Source organism: Heloderma suspectum, chromosome 2 (assembly GCF_057233095.1).
Source record: "Heloderma suspectum isolate Gila_16-S chromosome 2, 16-S_ref, whole genome shotgun sequence".
Lineage (NCBI taxonomy): Eukaryota > Metazoa > Chordata > Lepidosauria > Squamata > Helodermatidae > Heloderma > Heloderma suspectum.
Window position 1 is genome coordinate 14,492,040 of NC_139459.1, and position 18,507 is coordinate 14,510,546.

At 46.5% G+C, this 18,507-nt stretch overlaps 1 protein-coding gene across 1 annotated transcript in view; it reads right to left on the reverse strand.

The window, feature by feature from the left end:
• The window catches only part of LOXHD1 (lipoxygenase homology PLAT domains 1), a 260,472-nt gene that overhangs the window by 238,942 nt on the left and 3,023 nt on the right, over nt 1-18,507 (reverse strand). The window contains exons 3-5 of the mRNA XM_084829637.1: nt 16,839-16,953; nt 11,131-11,211; nt 8,835-9,019 (exon numbers count right to left, since the gene is read on the reverse strand). Coding sequence (XP_084685763.1) covers nt 8,835-9,019; nt 11,131-11,211; nt 16,839-16,953 — 381 coding nt within the window. The remainder of the gene's footprint in view (nt 1-8,834; nt 9,020-11,130; nt 11,212-16,838; nt 16,954-18,507) is intronic.

Sequence of the window (18,507 nt, forward strand, 5' to 3'; positions counted from 1 at the left end):
AAGGCAGGAATGCCACAGCCACCATCCTGTCTCTGCAGCCTTTCCCATTTCTGAGGCTGAATAGAACTCCATTATAATCATATTTATTATTAATAATACTGGATGAGTTTAATGTGACACAAAGGAAGACTTTGCCCTAATTCTGTTGACAGCAGAATGATGCAGCTCCAGGTCACATGTAGGCTACAACCCGTTGTGAATGAGCAGCCTTGCCTACAGACTGACACCGATTGTTCTCTGAATCATTTCGTACCCATTGTGTTTCATTTCATCCTTAGCCACCTTTTTGTGTGAATGGCCAAGCAGCCAGCTGGCACACCAACCTTGGCACAGAATCAGTTAGCAACAGCCAAGCTGGAAGGCCTGAGCTTATGAAAATGTGATGAATAAGGCTGCAGGCTTTCATGAGTTTAATCAACTCAAGCTTGAGTTGATTAATCAGTGGGAGGCTGCTTTAATTGGTGTGGATCCAGATGTGTTTTTTTATTTTAATTTATTTATTATTACATTTATATCCCGTCTTTTTTCATCTTGCAAGGAATCCAAGGTGGCTTACATAGTCCTCCCCCCTCCATTTTATCCTCACAACAACGCTGTGAGGTAGGTCAGGCTGAGAGTAAGTAACTAACCCAAAGTCTCCCAGTGAGCTTCATGGTCAAGTGGGGACTTGAACCCGGACCTCCCTACTCCAATGCTCTAACCACTACACCATACTGGCTCTCATATTGTTGGGCTACAACCCTCATCATCCCCAACCAGCATACTGACTGGGGTTGATGGGGGTTGTAGTCCAACATGTCTGGAAGGCGCCCGGTTGGGGAAGGCTGAACTAAATGTTTCAAGAGCTACTCATGCCCTATGTCTCTTTTGTGGTCTTCCTGGTAATGTGTAGTTCTCCAGCATGGTGCCCACCTTTAAGTGCCTGCCAGGCTCCCTGCCACTCCTGGTTTTTATTTTATTTCTTAAGTTTTTTAATTGTTTTCTTTTTTAACTTGGAGGCTGGCATGGCACAAAGGGAGGTGCTGCCTTTAAGGGACATTGTTATCCGGGTTCAAAAGGGCAGCTTCGTGTTTTGGAGCTCAAACCCTACCTCTGCATTGCTCTCAGGCTCTTGAGCAAGTTACTTTTCTTTTAGTCTCACCACTTTGCATTCTGGGAAATGAGTCTTTTGTGGCTGGCAGCCATTTTATGATGGGCAAGCGCCACCCCCTTGGCTGCCATTTTGCCAAAGTGCCCATGACACTCTCTCAAAATTTCAAATGTGCCCAAAGAGGTTGGGGACCCCTGATGTAGTTTATCATGATGCATGACAAGACACTGGCATGCTGTACTTTTCTCCACCCTCATCTCATGTCACTGGCGACTGGAGTCAGGGAGAGGGGAAATGAAAAGCATGATGACGTTCCATCATGCACTATGATCAACTACACATTGCCTGGAAGGCTGGGAAAGAGACATAGAGCAGTAGCAACTCTTCCCTTTGAGAACATGCAGTTCTGCCCCAAATTGATAAGTCGTGAAAAAAGAAAACATTCCTGAAAGCACGGAGGTTTGGACAGGAGAAGGTTAATAGAACTGTGTGTTTCCAAGCCCAATTTAAAGTGCTAGTTTTTACCTATAACGCCTTAAGTGATTTGGGCCCAAATTGCCTGATGGACTCTATTCACCCTTATCAGCCTGCCCACGCTTTAAGATCAGCGAGACAGGCCCTTCTCACTTGCCCACCTGGAGGGCAGTTAGGTGGGTGAGTACATGAGAGATGGACTTTTCTGCAGTGGCCCCACACTTCTGGAATAAGTTGCCATTAGGGGTCTGCCAGCCCCCATCATTGCAGGCTTTTAAGAAGGCCCTGAAGACTTACTTCTTTACTCTGGCCTTCCCCGATGATGTTTTATCAGACTGGGTTACAACTGCAATTGTGCTGTAGGTTCTGTCTTAAGCCGACATTTGTTGTTTTGTGGAACCTTTGCTACTTTTATTATGGCATCATATTTTTATTATGAATTTTATATATATGCATTTTAATGTTGTATGCCAGCTTAGGGCAGGGCTCCTGCCCTGAAAGGTAGCTTATAAATATTCTTAATAAGTAATAAAATAAATAAATAAATAAACTAGCGGGAATGCTGGAGATTAGCAAGTATCTCGTTGGTAAGAGAAATAATGGCTCTCAGCGGCCTGCTTGATACGCCTGAATGAGAATAGGCCTTCTCCCCCCACTCCTTAGCCAGAGGAAGGTCGCAATGCATGTGTAAAAAAGGCAGTAGCCTGCAATTTTGAGCTGGAGACCTGGTTCGCATGATCACAGGGTGGTTAATAAACCACGGTGGCTTGTTAACCACCCTGCACGGCTGGCTGTGTGCCACCAGATTCGCATAATAATAACCCCTTGCTGGCACAGCTTGTTGTGACATCTGAACCCAGCCAGGGTGAGTGGCTGCGGTAGTTAACAAAACCAAGAGGCAGAGACAGAGAAAGCTGAGTTTCTGGACTCTGTAAGCCAGCCTTCTCCAACCCCATATACTTAGGACTACAACTCCCATCAGCCTACCTCCACGCCCCATTCTGAAAACAGCTCAGGCTTGCCCCTTGGCTGCTCATCGCAAAACAAAAAAATATGCATTGTTTGCATTCAAGCAGTTATTAACATGATGTTTTGTTTGGCCTTAAGGTGCTGCCTCCCAGCCACACATATCTGAATCCCCTAAAAGCCAGGAAAGAACCCTTTTGTCTTCAAAACAATTGTTTTATGCATATGGACATTTATAGAGATTGAATCTGTTAGTTGATTGAAAATAATGGGATTGATCAATTTAGGGCACAATCCTAGGCATGTTTAGACAGAGAAAAAGCCTACAACTCCCAGCATTCCCCAGCCAGCATGCTGGTTGGGGAATGCTGGGAGTTGTAGGCCTTTTCTCTGTCTAAACATGCCTAGGATTGCCCCCTAAGATACTTTTGATTAGGGGAACACCCTGATCAAAGATATTTTAGGGTGCAATCCTAGACATGTTTAGACAAAGTCCTACAACTCCTGGCATTCCCCAGCCAGCCATGCTGGCTGGGGAATGCTGGGAGTTGTAGGACTTTTTACTGTATAAACATGCATAGGATTATGTACTTAGCTGATCAATTACAATCCCTTCAGGATCTCATAGTGGCTCCTATATTGAGGTGTTGCTAATATGCAACCCCAACCATTGACTGATCAACTAAAAGCAGATTATTAATTTAAAATTGTTTAGCTGACAGATAGTTACGATCTTCTAAGTACTGGGTAGCAGGGTTTTTTTGTTTGTTTTTTTAAACCATTAAAGCTGCAGTTGCTGTTCAACTATTGTCATGTCCCCACTGGATGAGTCCTCCTTAGAGGAAGACCCAGAGCCTCCAGCAGCTGGTGAGAATCAGGACCCGCCAGGGCCAGAAGGTGTGGAGGAGCCTGGGACCTCAGTAATGCCCACCCAGGACCTGCCCCCACAGCAGGAGGGGGGATCTGCTTGGGGTCAGAAGAGGAGAGACCCCCAAGTTCCCAGGAGTGACAGACTACAGCAGAGGACTCCTCAGGAGTAAGGGGGCTCCTCAAGAGGAGACTCTTTCCAGAAGCTACTAAGCCTCAGCAGGATCCTGGGCAGGGTTCTGGCAGCCTCTACCTTAAGAACGGCATTTGGGAGCTGGCACAGTTGCTGGAAACAGCGTCTGACTTGCTTTCTGGCTCTAGCCTAGGATCCCTAGCTCTCCGTTGTACAGAAGCCCTCTGGGCTGCCCTTTGACTACTCCCCCTTGGACTGAGTACCTTGTGGGCTGCCTATTGACCTTTCTTTCTGCCTGCAACCTGTTTGCTTCAGTGCCCTGGTCTTCCTGCTGGCTGCCTTGTCTCTGCTCTCTAATCTCTGTGGAATTCCCAGGGATCTCCTGGTAACTGACCTTGGTCTGCTGGCCAAGCCTGGCCCTCACCCTCCCCAACCTCGTGCCTTTCAGAGGTGTTGGACTACCATTCCCATCATCCCCAGCCAGATGGCCGTTTCTTCGGTGGAGGCTGGTGGCTCTGATGTCAGTGGGGTGGGGAATCCACTCCGGGTTTCAGTCAGAACTCTAAAGGAGCTATCCAAGGTGTGAAGTTCTGACTGGCCCTGACTGAAACCAGGAGCGGATTCCTCACCCCACTGACATCGGAGCTACCAGCCTCTGCTGCGTTTATTCCTCCTGGAATAAAGCCTTTAATCCTCCTGAAAAGAAGGAGAAAGTGGGATTTGAAAAGCCTAAACTGTGCGTAGCATGCATGTTTTCTGATGCCTTTTATGGAACAGAATCTGGAATTTGTTCCCAAATTTGAGTGATTCCTAATCATGGTGATTTTAAATATTCACGTAGTGCATAATTAACTTACGGCATCCACTTCTGCAAGAGCTGGAGATGCTTAGATGCTTTTAATAAAAGATTACACAGATTCACAGAGACCCTCTATCAACTGTTAGTGGCCACAATATTTCCGAAGTTCAGAGGTCAGTGAGGATCCTGATCTAGTCAAAACCGCACCATCCACATAAAAAGGGAGCTATAAGTGGGCTTGGAGGAACTCCAAGATTTGCAGAAGTACAAAAAATATCTTTAGGAGAAAAAAAACCCCTAAGGGGCGAGGGACACCCACCCCCAAAGACAACCCCATGAAGACTGAGCCTGCTGAATGTTGTGGGGGCAGGGGGCAGAAAACTGGGCGGGAGGAGATGCAAAGGAGTATCATGGAGGAGGGCATGGCTGGCTGGAGCACCGGACAGGGGCACTCCATACTGCAACCTTTTGTTGCAGGTCCTAGTTGTCAACTGGTATTAGCCATACCGGCTAAATAGGACCTCCATACGGTCCTCTATGGGGTTGGACTTGATGGTCTTATAGGCTCCTTCCAACCCTACTATTCTATGATTCTATGGGGAAGTAATATATCTCTAGGGATGTCAGAGAAATCCACTGCAGATTCAAATGAGGCCGAATTCTTTGGAATCCGGCCTCAGGAATCCACAGTGGATTGGGACCACTTACCTCTGCTCCAGGAGGACTGGAGGCGGAATGGCACTCAGCTGCTTCTTGCCAGCCAGAGCTGTTTGCCTCCTCCCTGTCCCTGCCGATTGCCATGTCTTTAAAAATAAAAAAATGGCGATCAGCAGGATGTGCCCATAGACTTATACACAAATAAGTCATGAATCTTGTGTATAAGTCTATGTGTCCATAGGCTTATACACAAGATTCATGGCTCTATTTTGCCTATGGACACATAGACTTATACGCAAGATTCATGGCTCTATCTGCATATAAGTCTATGGGCACATCCTCCCGATTGCCTCTTTTTTTTTTAAAGACATGGCAATCTGCAGGGACAGGGAGGAGGTGAACGGCTCTGGCTGGCAGGAGGGAAGGTAAGTGGCCCCCAAGCCAGTCCCCCCCCCCCCCCGGAATCTGAGCGGAGCGGAACCGCTCTGGAGGATTCTGGGTGGGAGGAACGGATCACTTCCCGCCCCCCACGGATTGCCCACTGGAACAGACGGTGGGAAATCTGTACACCCCTATATATCTCTGACTTCTAGTCCAGCACTGTGTCATCAGTAGCAGGCAGCCAAATGAAGAAGTTCACAAGCTGGCCATGAAGGACACAGCAATCCCCTGTTATTTTCCCCCAGCAGCTGATGCTCAGCTCTAGACTGCCCCAGCACATGGCAGTTAGATTTATAACTATTTTGGTGAATGGACCTACCATATTAATCGGCTTCATCCCTGTTAAAAGCTAGTGACTATCGCCGGTATCTTGCAGCAACGGATTTCCTAAGTTAATCACTGTACAATATGCAACTGATCCAAATGCCCACTGAACCCCATAGGAAAAGAAAGACTCCTTTAGCATCAGCCGCCATTCAAAGTTGAGCCACCCAGAGTTAGGGGCTTATTAAAGGAAAGGAAATAGTGCAAGGCCAAACGCTATCCCTTTCTTTGTAATTAATACCCACGATGCAAGTTAATATACCGACTCCACACAGTGGCGCTTAGGTCAAGAATCCGTGGTGGCGTAATTGCGAGAATAATCACTGGCATATGGCAACTTGCTGAATCGATGGGGGAGCAGAAGACCTCTTTGATCCAGAGCCATCAAATGCAATGTTCTTCATGTAAGAAACAAATGTCACTCGGCAGGAAGCCTGGAAGGAGCCTTCAACTTCAGGCCAATCAGAGCAAATGTGGATCTCTTCTCGATCATCCCAGAATGCAGGACACGAAGAATGGGCTCAAGTGACATGAAGCCAGATTCCGCCTGAACATCAGGAGAAACTTCCTGACTGTTAGAGCAATACGACAATGGAACCAATTACCTAGGGAGGTGGTGGGCTCTCCCACACTGGAAGCATTCAAGATGAGGCTGGACAGCCATCTGCCAGGGATGCTCTGACTTGGATTCCTGCATTGAGCAGGGGGTTGGACTTGATGGTCTTGTAAGCCCCTTCCAACCCTGCTATTCTATGATTCTATGAAAACAACAACACCCAGTTCCCATTGACTTGGTAGGGAAGTTTTCCCATCTAATCAGTCCACATAATAGAGTTGCCCACCAGTGGAGGCTGGAGGCTCTGATGTCACTGGGTGGGGAATCCATTCCAGGTTTCAGTCAGAACGTCACACCTTGGATAATTCCTTTAGAGTTCTGACTGAAACCCAGAGTGGATTTCCTGTCCACTGACATCGGAGCCACCAGCCTTCACTATTGCCCATGCCCCTGAGTTTCTAATCTTTACCCCCTTGGGTTAGAAATACAATCATAGAATTGGAAGGGAACTTGGAGATCATCTAGTCCAACATCCTGCTCCATGCAGGATGGAGCTACAACGTCTCTTAGAGATGGCCGTCCAGCCTCTCCTTAAATACCTGCAGCAAAGGAGAACCCACCATCTCCCAAGACAGTCTATTTCACTGTTGAACAGCCCTCTGTGTTAGGAGGTTTCTCCTAATGCAGACTTCCCTGACCTGGTACCCTCTAGATGTTTGGGACTTCATCCCCCATGAGCCCCAGCCACAGTCAGGAATCCTGGGAGTTGTAATCTGGAGGGCACCAGGTTGGGGAAGGCTGTCCCAATGGTTAGCAAAAATGTGCTTCCCTGCAACTTCCAAGCATTGGTTCTGGCCCTGCTCTGTGGAGCAACGGAGAACAACTCTGCTCCAACATCTGCATGACAGCCTTTCAAATAACTGAAGACTGGAATTATGTCTCCCTATAATCTTCTCTAGACTAATCATACCCAGGTCTTTCAGCTGTTTCTCATAGGACTTGGTTTCCAGACCCCTCACCATCCTCTTCCATCTTCTGTACACCATCCCCTGTAATCCTCTGTACACCATTCTCTGTACACGTTCCATTTGTCAATGACCTTCTTAAAATGTGGTGCCCAGAACTGGACCCTGGACTCCAAATGTGGCCTGAATAAATGCACAACAGAGCGGAACTATTAGTTCCTGTGACCTGGACACAATGCTTCTGCTAATGCAGTATAAGATTGTGTTAGCTTTCCCATCTGGGAGAGGGTATGCAGAGTTCATCGTCTTTGAGTTGACCTTTTAGCCCCCAGAGATGAATGGTTATTGAACCATGGCGGGGTCCATTTTCACAATGTTGACACCAAGGGTCACATCCTCACTCATGTTACATACACAATATTGCTCCTCCTGGTTAGAGTGCTGGTGTCACTTGTAGGGTACTTGCCTGGTTGGCAGAGAGCACTTGACTCAAGTAAACACCATTAAACTAATGACAGGTCTACACCACATAATTCAAATGTTTTATTAGTCATTCCCTTTCTCCAATTAAATCTGGGAGCTGTAGTTCTGTGAGGACTGGGTAGCCTAGGCATCTCTAGCTGAGAATTCTTGGCATCCTTACCAAACTACAGTTCCCAGGATTCTTTGGGGGAAGCTATCATGGCTGGTGTCAAGGGTAGGCATGGTTGGGCAGCTACTGAAGGCCCACACCACAGCAGGGTCCCACTAATAAGAGCATCCTGGAGTTGCTTTTCCTCTTCACCATGGCAACCTGCTTATTCACCTGAATCTCGCTCTTGTCCAGACAGCGGTGGTGTTGAGAAGGCGGAGCAGTAGATGATGCTGCCTCTCTGCTCCCTGGCCTTCTGCCTCTCGAGCAAGCAAGCGGATAAGGAGCAGCTAGTGACAATGGTGGTGAGAAGGTAGACTCACTGAGGGAGGGGGCCCATTCATCATATTTCTAAAAATACCCTAACCCACCCCAAATGCCTGCCTGAACAACCACGTTTTTAATGCGTGGCGGAAGCTCATTAAAGAGGGGGCATGGCGGAGTTCCCTAGGGAGGGAGTTCCACAGAGAGTAACCCTAAAGAGTTACCAGACACAGGGACCCCTCTCAGCCACCTGGCCTAGAGCTTGCAGTTTTCATAGCACACCGCTGCTTTTGATGATGATACATAACCAATATATGAGGCATGTGTGTGCCTTGATTTGTAGGACAACAAAAACATTTATTAAATATGAAAAAGGTTATTAAGTGGTGTTCCGCAGGGGTGGCAAGGAGGGAAGGTTGTGAATCGTTGGCACAGACTGCTTATACTGGAGAGTTTATATCTCAGGGGAACCAATGCTAACAACTTGCCAAGGAAGGTCCCAGTTTTGCCCTCAGTGCCTGTAAATTTCATGACAGCATTGCTGTCCCCAGGACTTCTTCCGTATCATATTCCTTTCATCCCTTAATGACCACCAACCTGTGGTGGGTGGCCCATTTTAACACTGTTCCATTCAGTTGTAAGTTCAGCCCCTTACAGAGCAAAGTACCTTTGGGAACATCCATGGGGTTGAGGCTGCCAATCAGATCTCTGACATAAAGTCCGTCGCCATCATCCTTGCTCAGCCAATTATTGCACGGGAAATAAAAGCGGAGGTGGGGCCGGTTCATGTCCGTCACTATCACACGATCTAGATACCAGCTGGCGTTCATTCCTGTGTTGTCATGCTCAATTCTGCAACACAAATTATTATCATCATTATTATTATTGACATTTCTATACTGCCCCATAACCAAAGCTCTCTGGGGGGTTTACAGAGATTAAAAAACATTAAAAATACATTATACACAGTGTAAAACGATTTACATAAAAACACATAAACAGACAGCACACAGAGAGAAAACATATATCTAAAAACAATTTTAAACACTCAGCCATAACACAGAACCAGGACCTGATTAAAAACTCATCATATGCTGTTGAATGCCTGAGTGAAGCCCAAGGTCTTAACTTGGCAATGAAAAAATAACAATGCTGCTGCCAGGTGGGCCACATCGGGAAGATCATTCCATAATTGAGGGGCCACCACCGAGAAGACCCTCTCCCTTGTTGCCGCCTTCCGAGCCTCCCTCAGAGGAGGCTTCCAGAGGAGACAGTTCAGCAAATTAAGAGTGGAACTCAGAATGAAACACAACTTTACATCTCAGTAAAACAGCTCTCTGTTTATGACTTGGTGGACTTTGCCAAGCCCTTCTCTTTCTGGATTCTTCTGCTTTATTCAGCCACTTCTGCTAAAAAGCCTTGCTGGATCACAGGAGAGGTCCTTTTCACCCAGCATTCTGTTTCCAACAGTAGACAGCCAGATTCCCTTAGGAAGCCTTTAAGCAGGACATGAAATCAACAGCTCTCTGCCCTGTTTTTCGCCCAACAACCAACATTCAGAGGTATACCACCTCTAAATCAGTGGTGCAGCTAGGACCTTGGGGTCAAAGTTCAGGGCCCCACAGCCCACACCCCCAAATGACCACCCAGCGAGCGTCAGGTGAGGAGAGCATCACAAACAAACTGCGCAGCAGAGGGTCAGGCAGGTAGCCAGCTAGCTGAAGAGAGATCTTGCCTGAGGTCCTCACTTGAATGGATCTGGATTGGACCACTTGAGAAAACAAAGCAATGCAGAGCTGGAGACCAGACTGCTCTCCTCAGCCAGGCACATAACCAGGGCTGGTGTGAATCAGAGGGCTGGGTGTTCCCCGCCCCACTCATCCTACCCGCCCCCAAATCTTTTTTAAAAATAAAACCTTTGTGAGTCCCAGCCGATCTGGCAGCCTCAGTGTCGGTGTGCTGACCGCGCATAGAATCATAGAATAGTGGGGTTGGAAGGGGCCTACAAGGTCACTGAGTCCAGCCCGCCCCCCCGCCCCCCGTGCATACACTCAGTAAAAGAAAAAAAGGCTTCTCTTCCGGCAGGGCTCGCTCCCCTGAAACTGCAGATTATTTTTAAAAAGCTGCAAAGGCACAGCCTTTCTGGGCCAGGCAGCCAACTGGATCCAGCCCAGCTCCTTCCCAAAGGGATGGGTTGGAAGGGCGCTGGCAAGGGCGCATGGTGGCACTGCAGCTCAGTTTCCCCCTCCTCCCATCAAGGTGCCATGTTGTGGTATCTCCTCTCTCATCCAAGGGGAAGGAGGCAGCAGCAGCAGCAGACTGAACGGACCCAAGAGGAAAAGTCTCTCTCTCTCTCTCTCTTTCTCTCTCTCTCTCTCCCTCCCCCTCTCTCTCTCCCCCTGGCCTATCGTTTTATTTAAGCAGCAGAGGCACCCAGTAAATTCAATATTATATTGCATCTCTACCTGGGAGTGAGAGGGCACCATTTAAAATCTGTCTGAAATAATTTAATACTAAATCACATCTCAGCCTGGAAGTGGGTGGAGAATCCTTCCACAACCCCTTGGCTCTGCCTCTTGCGACCCTTTGGCTCTGCCCTCTGCCCCCCAACCACAGTGGCCTCCAGCTGCCACTGCAGGTGGGGGCTGGAATCATGACTGACACCCCCCCCCCCAGCCTTCTAAAACAGTAGCAATCACAATACAGCAATCACAAAATGTTGGGGACGCAGTGGGGTCCCCTGTAATTCAAACACTGATGTAACTATCATTGCTAACAGTCAACGGCAGACCATGAATTTTCCAAATCCCCCTTTAAATCCCTCTAAATGAAGAGGACCTGCCCAGATGTACTCTAAGGTCTATACAGTTTATCAGCGCGGTGCGTCCTTTATATTAAAGCCAGCTGGGGATATTCTAACCTGCCATATTGCTATAGGGTAAGCAATAATTTCATTCCAATACCTTATCTTCCTTATGGTTCCAACGTTGTTGGTTCGCACTCGAAAGACATCCGTTTTACTCCTTTCAAAAGCAGAGCTGCTCCTGAAATAGAAGTGCAGTAGTCATAATATAGTACAGTTAATATCAGATAAGATAATAATCCTACAAATACAAAATAAGCATAAAGTTGAATCGACTCTGGGAACCTCAAGAACAGATGTTTCTCATGACACGTGGCCATGCAAAAATCATGTTTATTTACATGAAAAGCATATCCCCTCCCAAGACATGGGTGATCCAGGAGACTTCAGCATGCCTTGTTGTGACCATCTGCTTAGGTGCATTAACCAAAGTGTGGTGGTTCAATGGACATGCGACCCGGAAAGGAAAAGAAACAGAAAGCCACGTGGTGGTGATCACAAAGGCACTAGCCTTTGAGGAAATGCAAGGTATTTTATCTTATCTTCCACGCAGCGCACAACAGGGATATAAAATGTCATGCATTTTGCAAGGCTTTTCATCCGTGAAGACTCTGAATACAGCTTGCGGGGAGATGCATGGGATTCCATCCTTTTGCCATATTCTGTGAACAGCATGACCAATTGGGAAGCAGTCGTGTTCTCGCAACCCCTACAGCTTATGGCATTTCCGCGGGAGATCGATCAATCAGTTATTACAGTCAGACACCAGCAGGAGCTAACAGGTGGGAATCATTTTTTCCTGGCTTAGCCTGATACGTTTTTCAGACTGACTGATGCTTAGGAGACTGTGAGCAGGAAAAGAGGAATCAGGAAGCAAAGAAAGAAAATAACATAAATGGAAGGGGCCCATTTGGAAATAATTGCAAGATATTTTTGTGCTATTAGTGGGGAAGGGGTGTGGGCTGTTTCAGGTTTAAGTCAGCAGGCGAGACATTTCAAAAGACGAGCAAAGTTTCCAGCAAAGTTGAAAGCAGGGGTATAGAATTGCAGGGATACAGAGCTATCCCATATGGCTCTGATTGTCAGGAGATTTCGGAAGGACAATAGGAAATCCTTCTTCACAAGATGCATCATTAACTGAAGGCATTCTCTGCCACAAGATGTGGGAAGGGCTACCGGCTTATGGGCTTCCCATGTGCATATGTGTTTTTCCTATGGGGCAAATAACAGCCCAGGGGGAAGGGACTTTCACCAGTAAAGTGGCACAGGGGGGAAGGGTCAATCCCAGCTCCCTCCATGCTGTGACCCAATCTGGATTAGCCCAGCCCCCCCCCCCAAAGGTGCTGTAAAGTTTAAAGGAAGGATGCAGAACCTCAGGTTCGGGGTCCACGTCCACCCTGCCTCGGGTCCCAATCTGGCCCCCTGAGGTTCCCCAGCTGGCCACGCCCCTTCCCCGGGCCACACCCACTCTCCCCCAACCACTGGTCATTTATAGTTTCCCGGCTTTTGTGCATTTTCCTCCCATTCCAGAATTTACGACTTCCTTATTTACTAGCAGTGAGAGCTTTAAGCTAAACTCTGCTGGTATTCTTTTGTATTTTGGCACTGCCCCTTTTGCCTTTGGCCCCATCCTGTTTTGCATTTGGCCCCACCCACTGCTGGAACGTGGCTCTCAGGAGCTTCTCTTAAACTGAATTTGGCCCTTGGGCTGACAGAGGTCCAACATGCCTGGCTTACAGCAAGCAGAGGCGCGCACGCACATCACAGTCTTTGCATTTAATGCTGTGCAGCACATGGATAGGATCAGGCTTTGCAAGTGTTCGTTATGCCACAGGACAGCTAGGGCGATGTTGTCAGCTCAGGTCAATCGGCCTCCATGTGTATAAGGAGCCAGTGATATGGTCTCAGATATGCGCGCACCCGAGAAAGAATTGCATGGGTTCTGGAACACATAGTTTTTATAGCAGCCTTCCTCTAGCTAGTGCCTTCCAGATGTTTTGGACTACAACTCAAATCAACCCCAGCCAGCATGACCAATGGTCAGGGGTGATGGGAGTTGAAGTCCAAAGCATCTGGAGGGAACCAGGTTGGGGGAGGCTGTTTTAGACAATAACCACACTCCATCTTCGCCCCTTATATACCACTGATGCTATTCAGTTTTCCCAGTGGTCCCCTGGAACCATACGTTGGCCATGTCTCCTACATAAGAACAGCTAGGAGCTCCTGATATGCTGTAAAAGGATTTTTCCAGTCTCATTCACAAGAAGTAAACTATGTTTCCTTTCCTGCGCTCTTTCCTCAGAATAGGAAAATACATATGACTTCAAGGTTGGACAACCTCAGCAATACATGACTTTTAACAGCGCATTCCCTTACTTGTCTACTTGGAAGCAAGTCCCATTAAATTCAATGGGGCTGACTCCCTGGCAAGGATTAGGCTTGGACTGCAGCTTAAACTAGGGATTGCTACTTCTGGTAAATAGTTCAGACTCTCCCTTCTCCTGCAGCACACCCCAAATATATTACTTGGGGCAATGAATGTTTTTGAGCCTTCCTCAACAATCTCTGCCGAATCCACATTTATTGTCTCAAATATGGCAAACAGGTCTGAAATTTCATGTATTTCCTTTACCATTCCCATATTATTTGGCTTTACACGAGTTTCGTGTTTGAGTTGCTTCAGTGAGAAAAGAAGCTCTTTTGAGGGCAACATTTAAAATAGCTGCAGGTACCTCTTGTCAGAGCTGTAGAAACGGAGAAAATGCGGGGTTATAGCATGAAATTAGCATTTCCAGAGACATATTTGCACCCAAAGGAAAACAAGGAGGCACAGCAAAGAGTGCAACTCTACGGCTAAGGGAGTCTTAGGCTGCAATCCTATACCCACTTACCTGGGAGTAAGCCCCGTTGAACTCAATAGGGCAGGGGTGTTGAATCTTGTTCAGCCTGGGGCTGAATTCCATTTCGGAAGCTCTCTGGGGCTGCGTTCCAATAGTGGGGTGGGGGTTTTTAAGGCAAAATGGGCCGGCCAGAAATACAAAACATACCAGCATATTGTACCTTAAAGCTCTTGTTGCCAGTAAATGAGTTTTAGGAGAGGCATTTAAACCTTTTAGAATGCGGAAAAACTGCACAAAAGCCGAGAAAACACCAAATGGCTGGTGGCTGTGATGTCAGTGGGGCAATAAATCCGCTCCAGGTTTCACTCAGAACCAGTCAAAACTCTAAAGGAGCTCTCCAAGGTGTGAAGCACCTTGGAGAGCTCCTTTAAAGTTCTGACTGAACCCCGGAGCTGATTCGCTACCCCACTGACATTGGAGCCACCAGCCTCCCCTAGTCGAAGGGAAAGGCACTGCTAGGGGAAGGGGGCATGGCAATCTGGAGAATCCCAGTAGCCTGGATTGGGACCCCAGGAGGGCTGGATTTGGTCCCCGAGCTTGAGGTTCTGCACCCCTGCTATATGACTTTCTTCTGAGTAGACACATACGGCATTGTTCTTTGTTAAGACTATTTTACCATTAAGAACCCGCTTTGTGTAATTTACTTTTCCAGGTACACACCAGCAAAGAAAGGAACAGATTCTGATTCAGAACCATAGGGGTTCAGCTACCCCAACCAACGTATGATTAGCATGTGGCCCTCTAAACATGACCTTTTGCAGATGGAGTGCATCTTTATTCAGACTGGTGGCATGGCAAAGGGTGTGTGCAAAGGCTGGTAAGCATCCAAAGTAGACCCAAAAGGAAGAGAAACAGAAACGTCTCAGGATGCAAATATTGTGAAAGCCCAGCACTCATGGGAGACCTTGAGCCAATTTCTTCAACCTCGGAAACACCTGCAAGAATCTTTTAGAAAAAAAACCTCTCTAAAAAAACTTCTCTTTTAGTAAGAATATATAGTACAGCCTTGTATACACTCTTTCCAAGTCGCCAGTGAATTACAATGGGAGATTTTTTGTTATGAGAATCTCTGCAGACATTTTCGTAAGTCAGTATGCATGCACACACCTTTGCAGTGTGTATTGATTTGTATGTGCTTTATGCTTAACTGTATGCACAGGCCTTGCTGCAATGATCAGTGTGTGTGTGTGTGTGTGTGTGTGTATATATATATATATATATTTGTGTTGTCTTCTATTTCTATTACAGCCCCTTAAAGAGGGCCTTAAAAATTAATAAGAGGCCGAAACGCATTGGGCTTTCCATAAATAAAATCTTTGCATCCTGAGATGTTTCTCTCCTTTTGGGGCATGTCAAAGAAGTTATCAAATCATTCACACAGCTCATCTGTCAGTATCCAATGAGGTTTGTACATTTAAAAACAAAGCAAAAAACCTTGTCTCTTTGCACATCTGTTTTTATTCCACTCCCTTTCCCATAAGCATAACATCCCCCAAAGCAGAGTTATGTAACCATGTAAGTTATGTCCCTATATATGCCTGCCGAGGACTGAGATCTGTTGGAGGGGCCTTCCTCTGCATCCCACCAGTGTGAGACATACCCTATGGTGGGAGGTGGGAGAGGGCCTTCTCTGCTGTGGCACCCCGGTTGCAGAATGCCCTCCCCTTGGAGGCCCAGTTGGCGCAGACATTGGTTTCATTTCAGCGCCAAGTTAAAACATGGCTTTTTATCAAAGGCTTTGAGGGCCAAATGCATTCCCTAAAGTTGCACACTGTTTTAACTGTTTTATTTTTTTTAGATGTTTAATTGGTATTAGCTTGTTTAATGGTTTAATATGCTTTTAGCTGTTTAAATTGTTTATTGTTTTATACAGTTTAAATTTATTTTATCTGTATGCCACCCTGAGATCTTAATGATATAGGGAAGAAGCCCCAACTACAGACTGTTAAGCAAATAACCACACACTGAGCTTTAAAGCACTTTAGAGTGGTTCAGTTAACAACAGTGCACTTTGTGTGAGAAATTGCCAAAGAAATTGCTGGGCTATGTGTCATTTCATTTCATTTATTACATTTCTATACCATGCAATAACTGAAGCTCTCTTGGAGGTTTACAAAGATTAAAACCTTAAAAATACCTTATAAAACCATTTACATAAAAACATATAAGCAGACAGCACTCAGACAGACACACATATATCAAAAACAATTTTAAACTATCAACAATAAGAAAAATCCAGGACCTGATTAAACCTGCTGCCAAATGCCTGAGCAAAGAGGAAGATCTTAACCTTGTGCCGAAAAGGATAACAATGTTGGCACCATATGGGCCTTGTTGGGGGAGATCATTCCACAATTGGGAGGCCACCACCGAGAAGGCCCTCCCTTGTTGCTGCCTTCCGAGCCTCCCTTGGAGGAGGCTTCTAGAGCAGGTAGTTCAGCAAATAAGGAGCGGAACTCAGAATGAAAGACAACTTTGCATCTCACTAAAACAGCTATCTGTTTATGACTCGGTAAACTTTGCCAAGCCCTTCGCTTTCTGGATTCTGTCTGCTGGAGGCATCTGGAGGGGGGCCTTAGATGATGAGTGTAGTGTATGGCTGCGTTCATGCTGGGAGAGGCGCTTCATCAGGTGAGGTTTGATGCCTTTGTTTGGATAGAGGCTGAAAGGGGGCTTAATGGCATCAGAACTGGCATTGCAAAGCAGGGTGATAGCAAGAGGATTAATATGTCTATGTGCTTGTGCATGCTCAGGTTATCCATGCAGGTGCAACTCTATTTTTCTCACAGGCTTTGCATGCATTTAGATCAAATGTGCTCTGTTCATCAGTGAACTAACATACTTGGCAACCAGAAGACTCGTAACAGCTTATGACAGCATGCCACAGAGCTTGTAGAATTGTACTCACTTGCTGGTCAGATGGGACTTTGGTGTAATGCCGAATTCGCCAAAGAGAGTAACGAAAACATTGGCGTCGGTCCCGGCTCCTCGGACATCTCCTGTCACGGTCACCACTTCATAGACTGTGGGGACAAAGCACAGGAAGGTCATGAAAAAGAAGGAAGAAGCAGACCTGGCTGTCAGGGGCAGTCCAGAATTGCCGGTCAAAGTGGATCCCAACATCAGAGTTAAAAATAAGACTTGTTTTTGAGTAAATGCAGCTTCCATCTGAAAGTTCTTTTCAACCTCAACATGTCTGACTGCTGTAAACATAAAAAGAGAAAGATTTGGACTCCTTCTTTGACTGAGAACCAGGGGTGTTGCTAGGCACTTAAAAGATTTGGGGACCAGGCCCATAGGACTGAACTCTGAATAAAATTTGCATACGTTGATTTCTATCTGTATATGCGAATGTAGAAATAATTACTAGCATTAATTTCTCATCCAAGTAATTTCAAATGAAGTAAGTTCTTCAATTAATTTGCACCCTGCCCTGGATCATCCCAAAGTAATATAAAAAATGTGGCTGGGTTATTTTTCCTAAGAACTTAGTTTATTTGAAATTATTTGGATGAGAAACTGATTGCCTAGCTATGTCTCCTGTGAAATTTAAATACATGCTAGTAATTATTTCTACTAATTGGTTGCGGAATTTGAGACAGTGGACAGGACTGGCATCTACTTTATTTCAAACAGGAGTAAATAAGTTTATGTGGACAAGAGTGATCGCCAATATCCAATGAGGATATGGCACAGAAAGAAGAATTATTTCTACATTTGCATATATAAATATAAATCAACATATGCAAATTGTATGCAGATTTTTAAATTGCCATGCAGGGAGAGATTTGGAAGGGGTGTTGCAGCACGTGTGGAGGGCAGAGTTAACCCTTCTTTCCCCAGCTGCAATCCCTCTTGAATATCATTCCCAGCATGGCAATTAAGCTGATAAAAATAGCCCATCATTTTGTGGTTTCCCAGCTTTTCTGCAGTTTTTTCCCAGTTCTAAAAGGTTCATATATGTCTCCTAAGGCTTAGTTACTGGCTGTAAGAGCTTTAAGCAAAAATATGTGTGTGTGTGTGTGTGTGTGTGTATTTTTGGCTCCACCCCAGTTACGTTTGGCTCCACCCATTTTGCATTCAACCCCACCCACCATTGGAATGTGCCCCCCCAAGAGCTTTTCCAAAACTGAATATGTGTCTCAGGCTGAAAGAGGTTCCCCACTCCGGATCTAACTGAATAATCAATTAAGGGCGCAATCCTATCCATTTGCCTGTTGGCCTCCAAATTTGGCCTCCAACCTTCTCCCGCTCTGCATTTTTGCTGGGTGGATGTTTTTGCCCATCTAGCTAGGGCTCTGTGGAGTGGGAGGGAAGGAGGCTGGGGAGGGCTGGGGATACCTTGCATCCCCGCTTCCCCAGCCCAGCCCCGCCCAGCCCCCGCCTCGCCCCCTTCTCTCCTTTCCAAGGTTGCTTTTGCAGCCTTGGATAGGCAGCCAGTGCAGTTCTCTCTGTGCCAGCTGTGAGGGGGAGGAGAGCTCGGACTCCTGGGTCCAAGGTCAGAGCACTGTTTAGGGGCCATGGGATTGCTCTCCCCATGTTCCAGCCCAGCCCAAGTAGTAAGTTTTCTACCTATT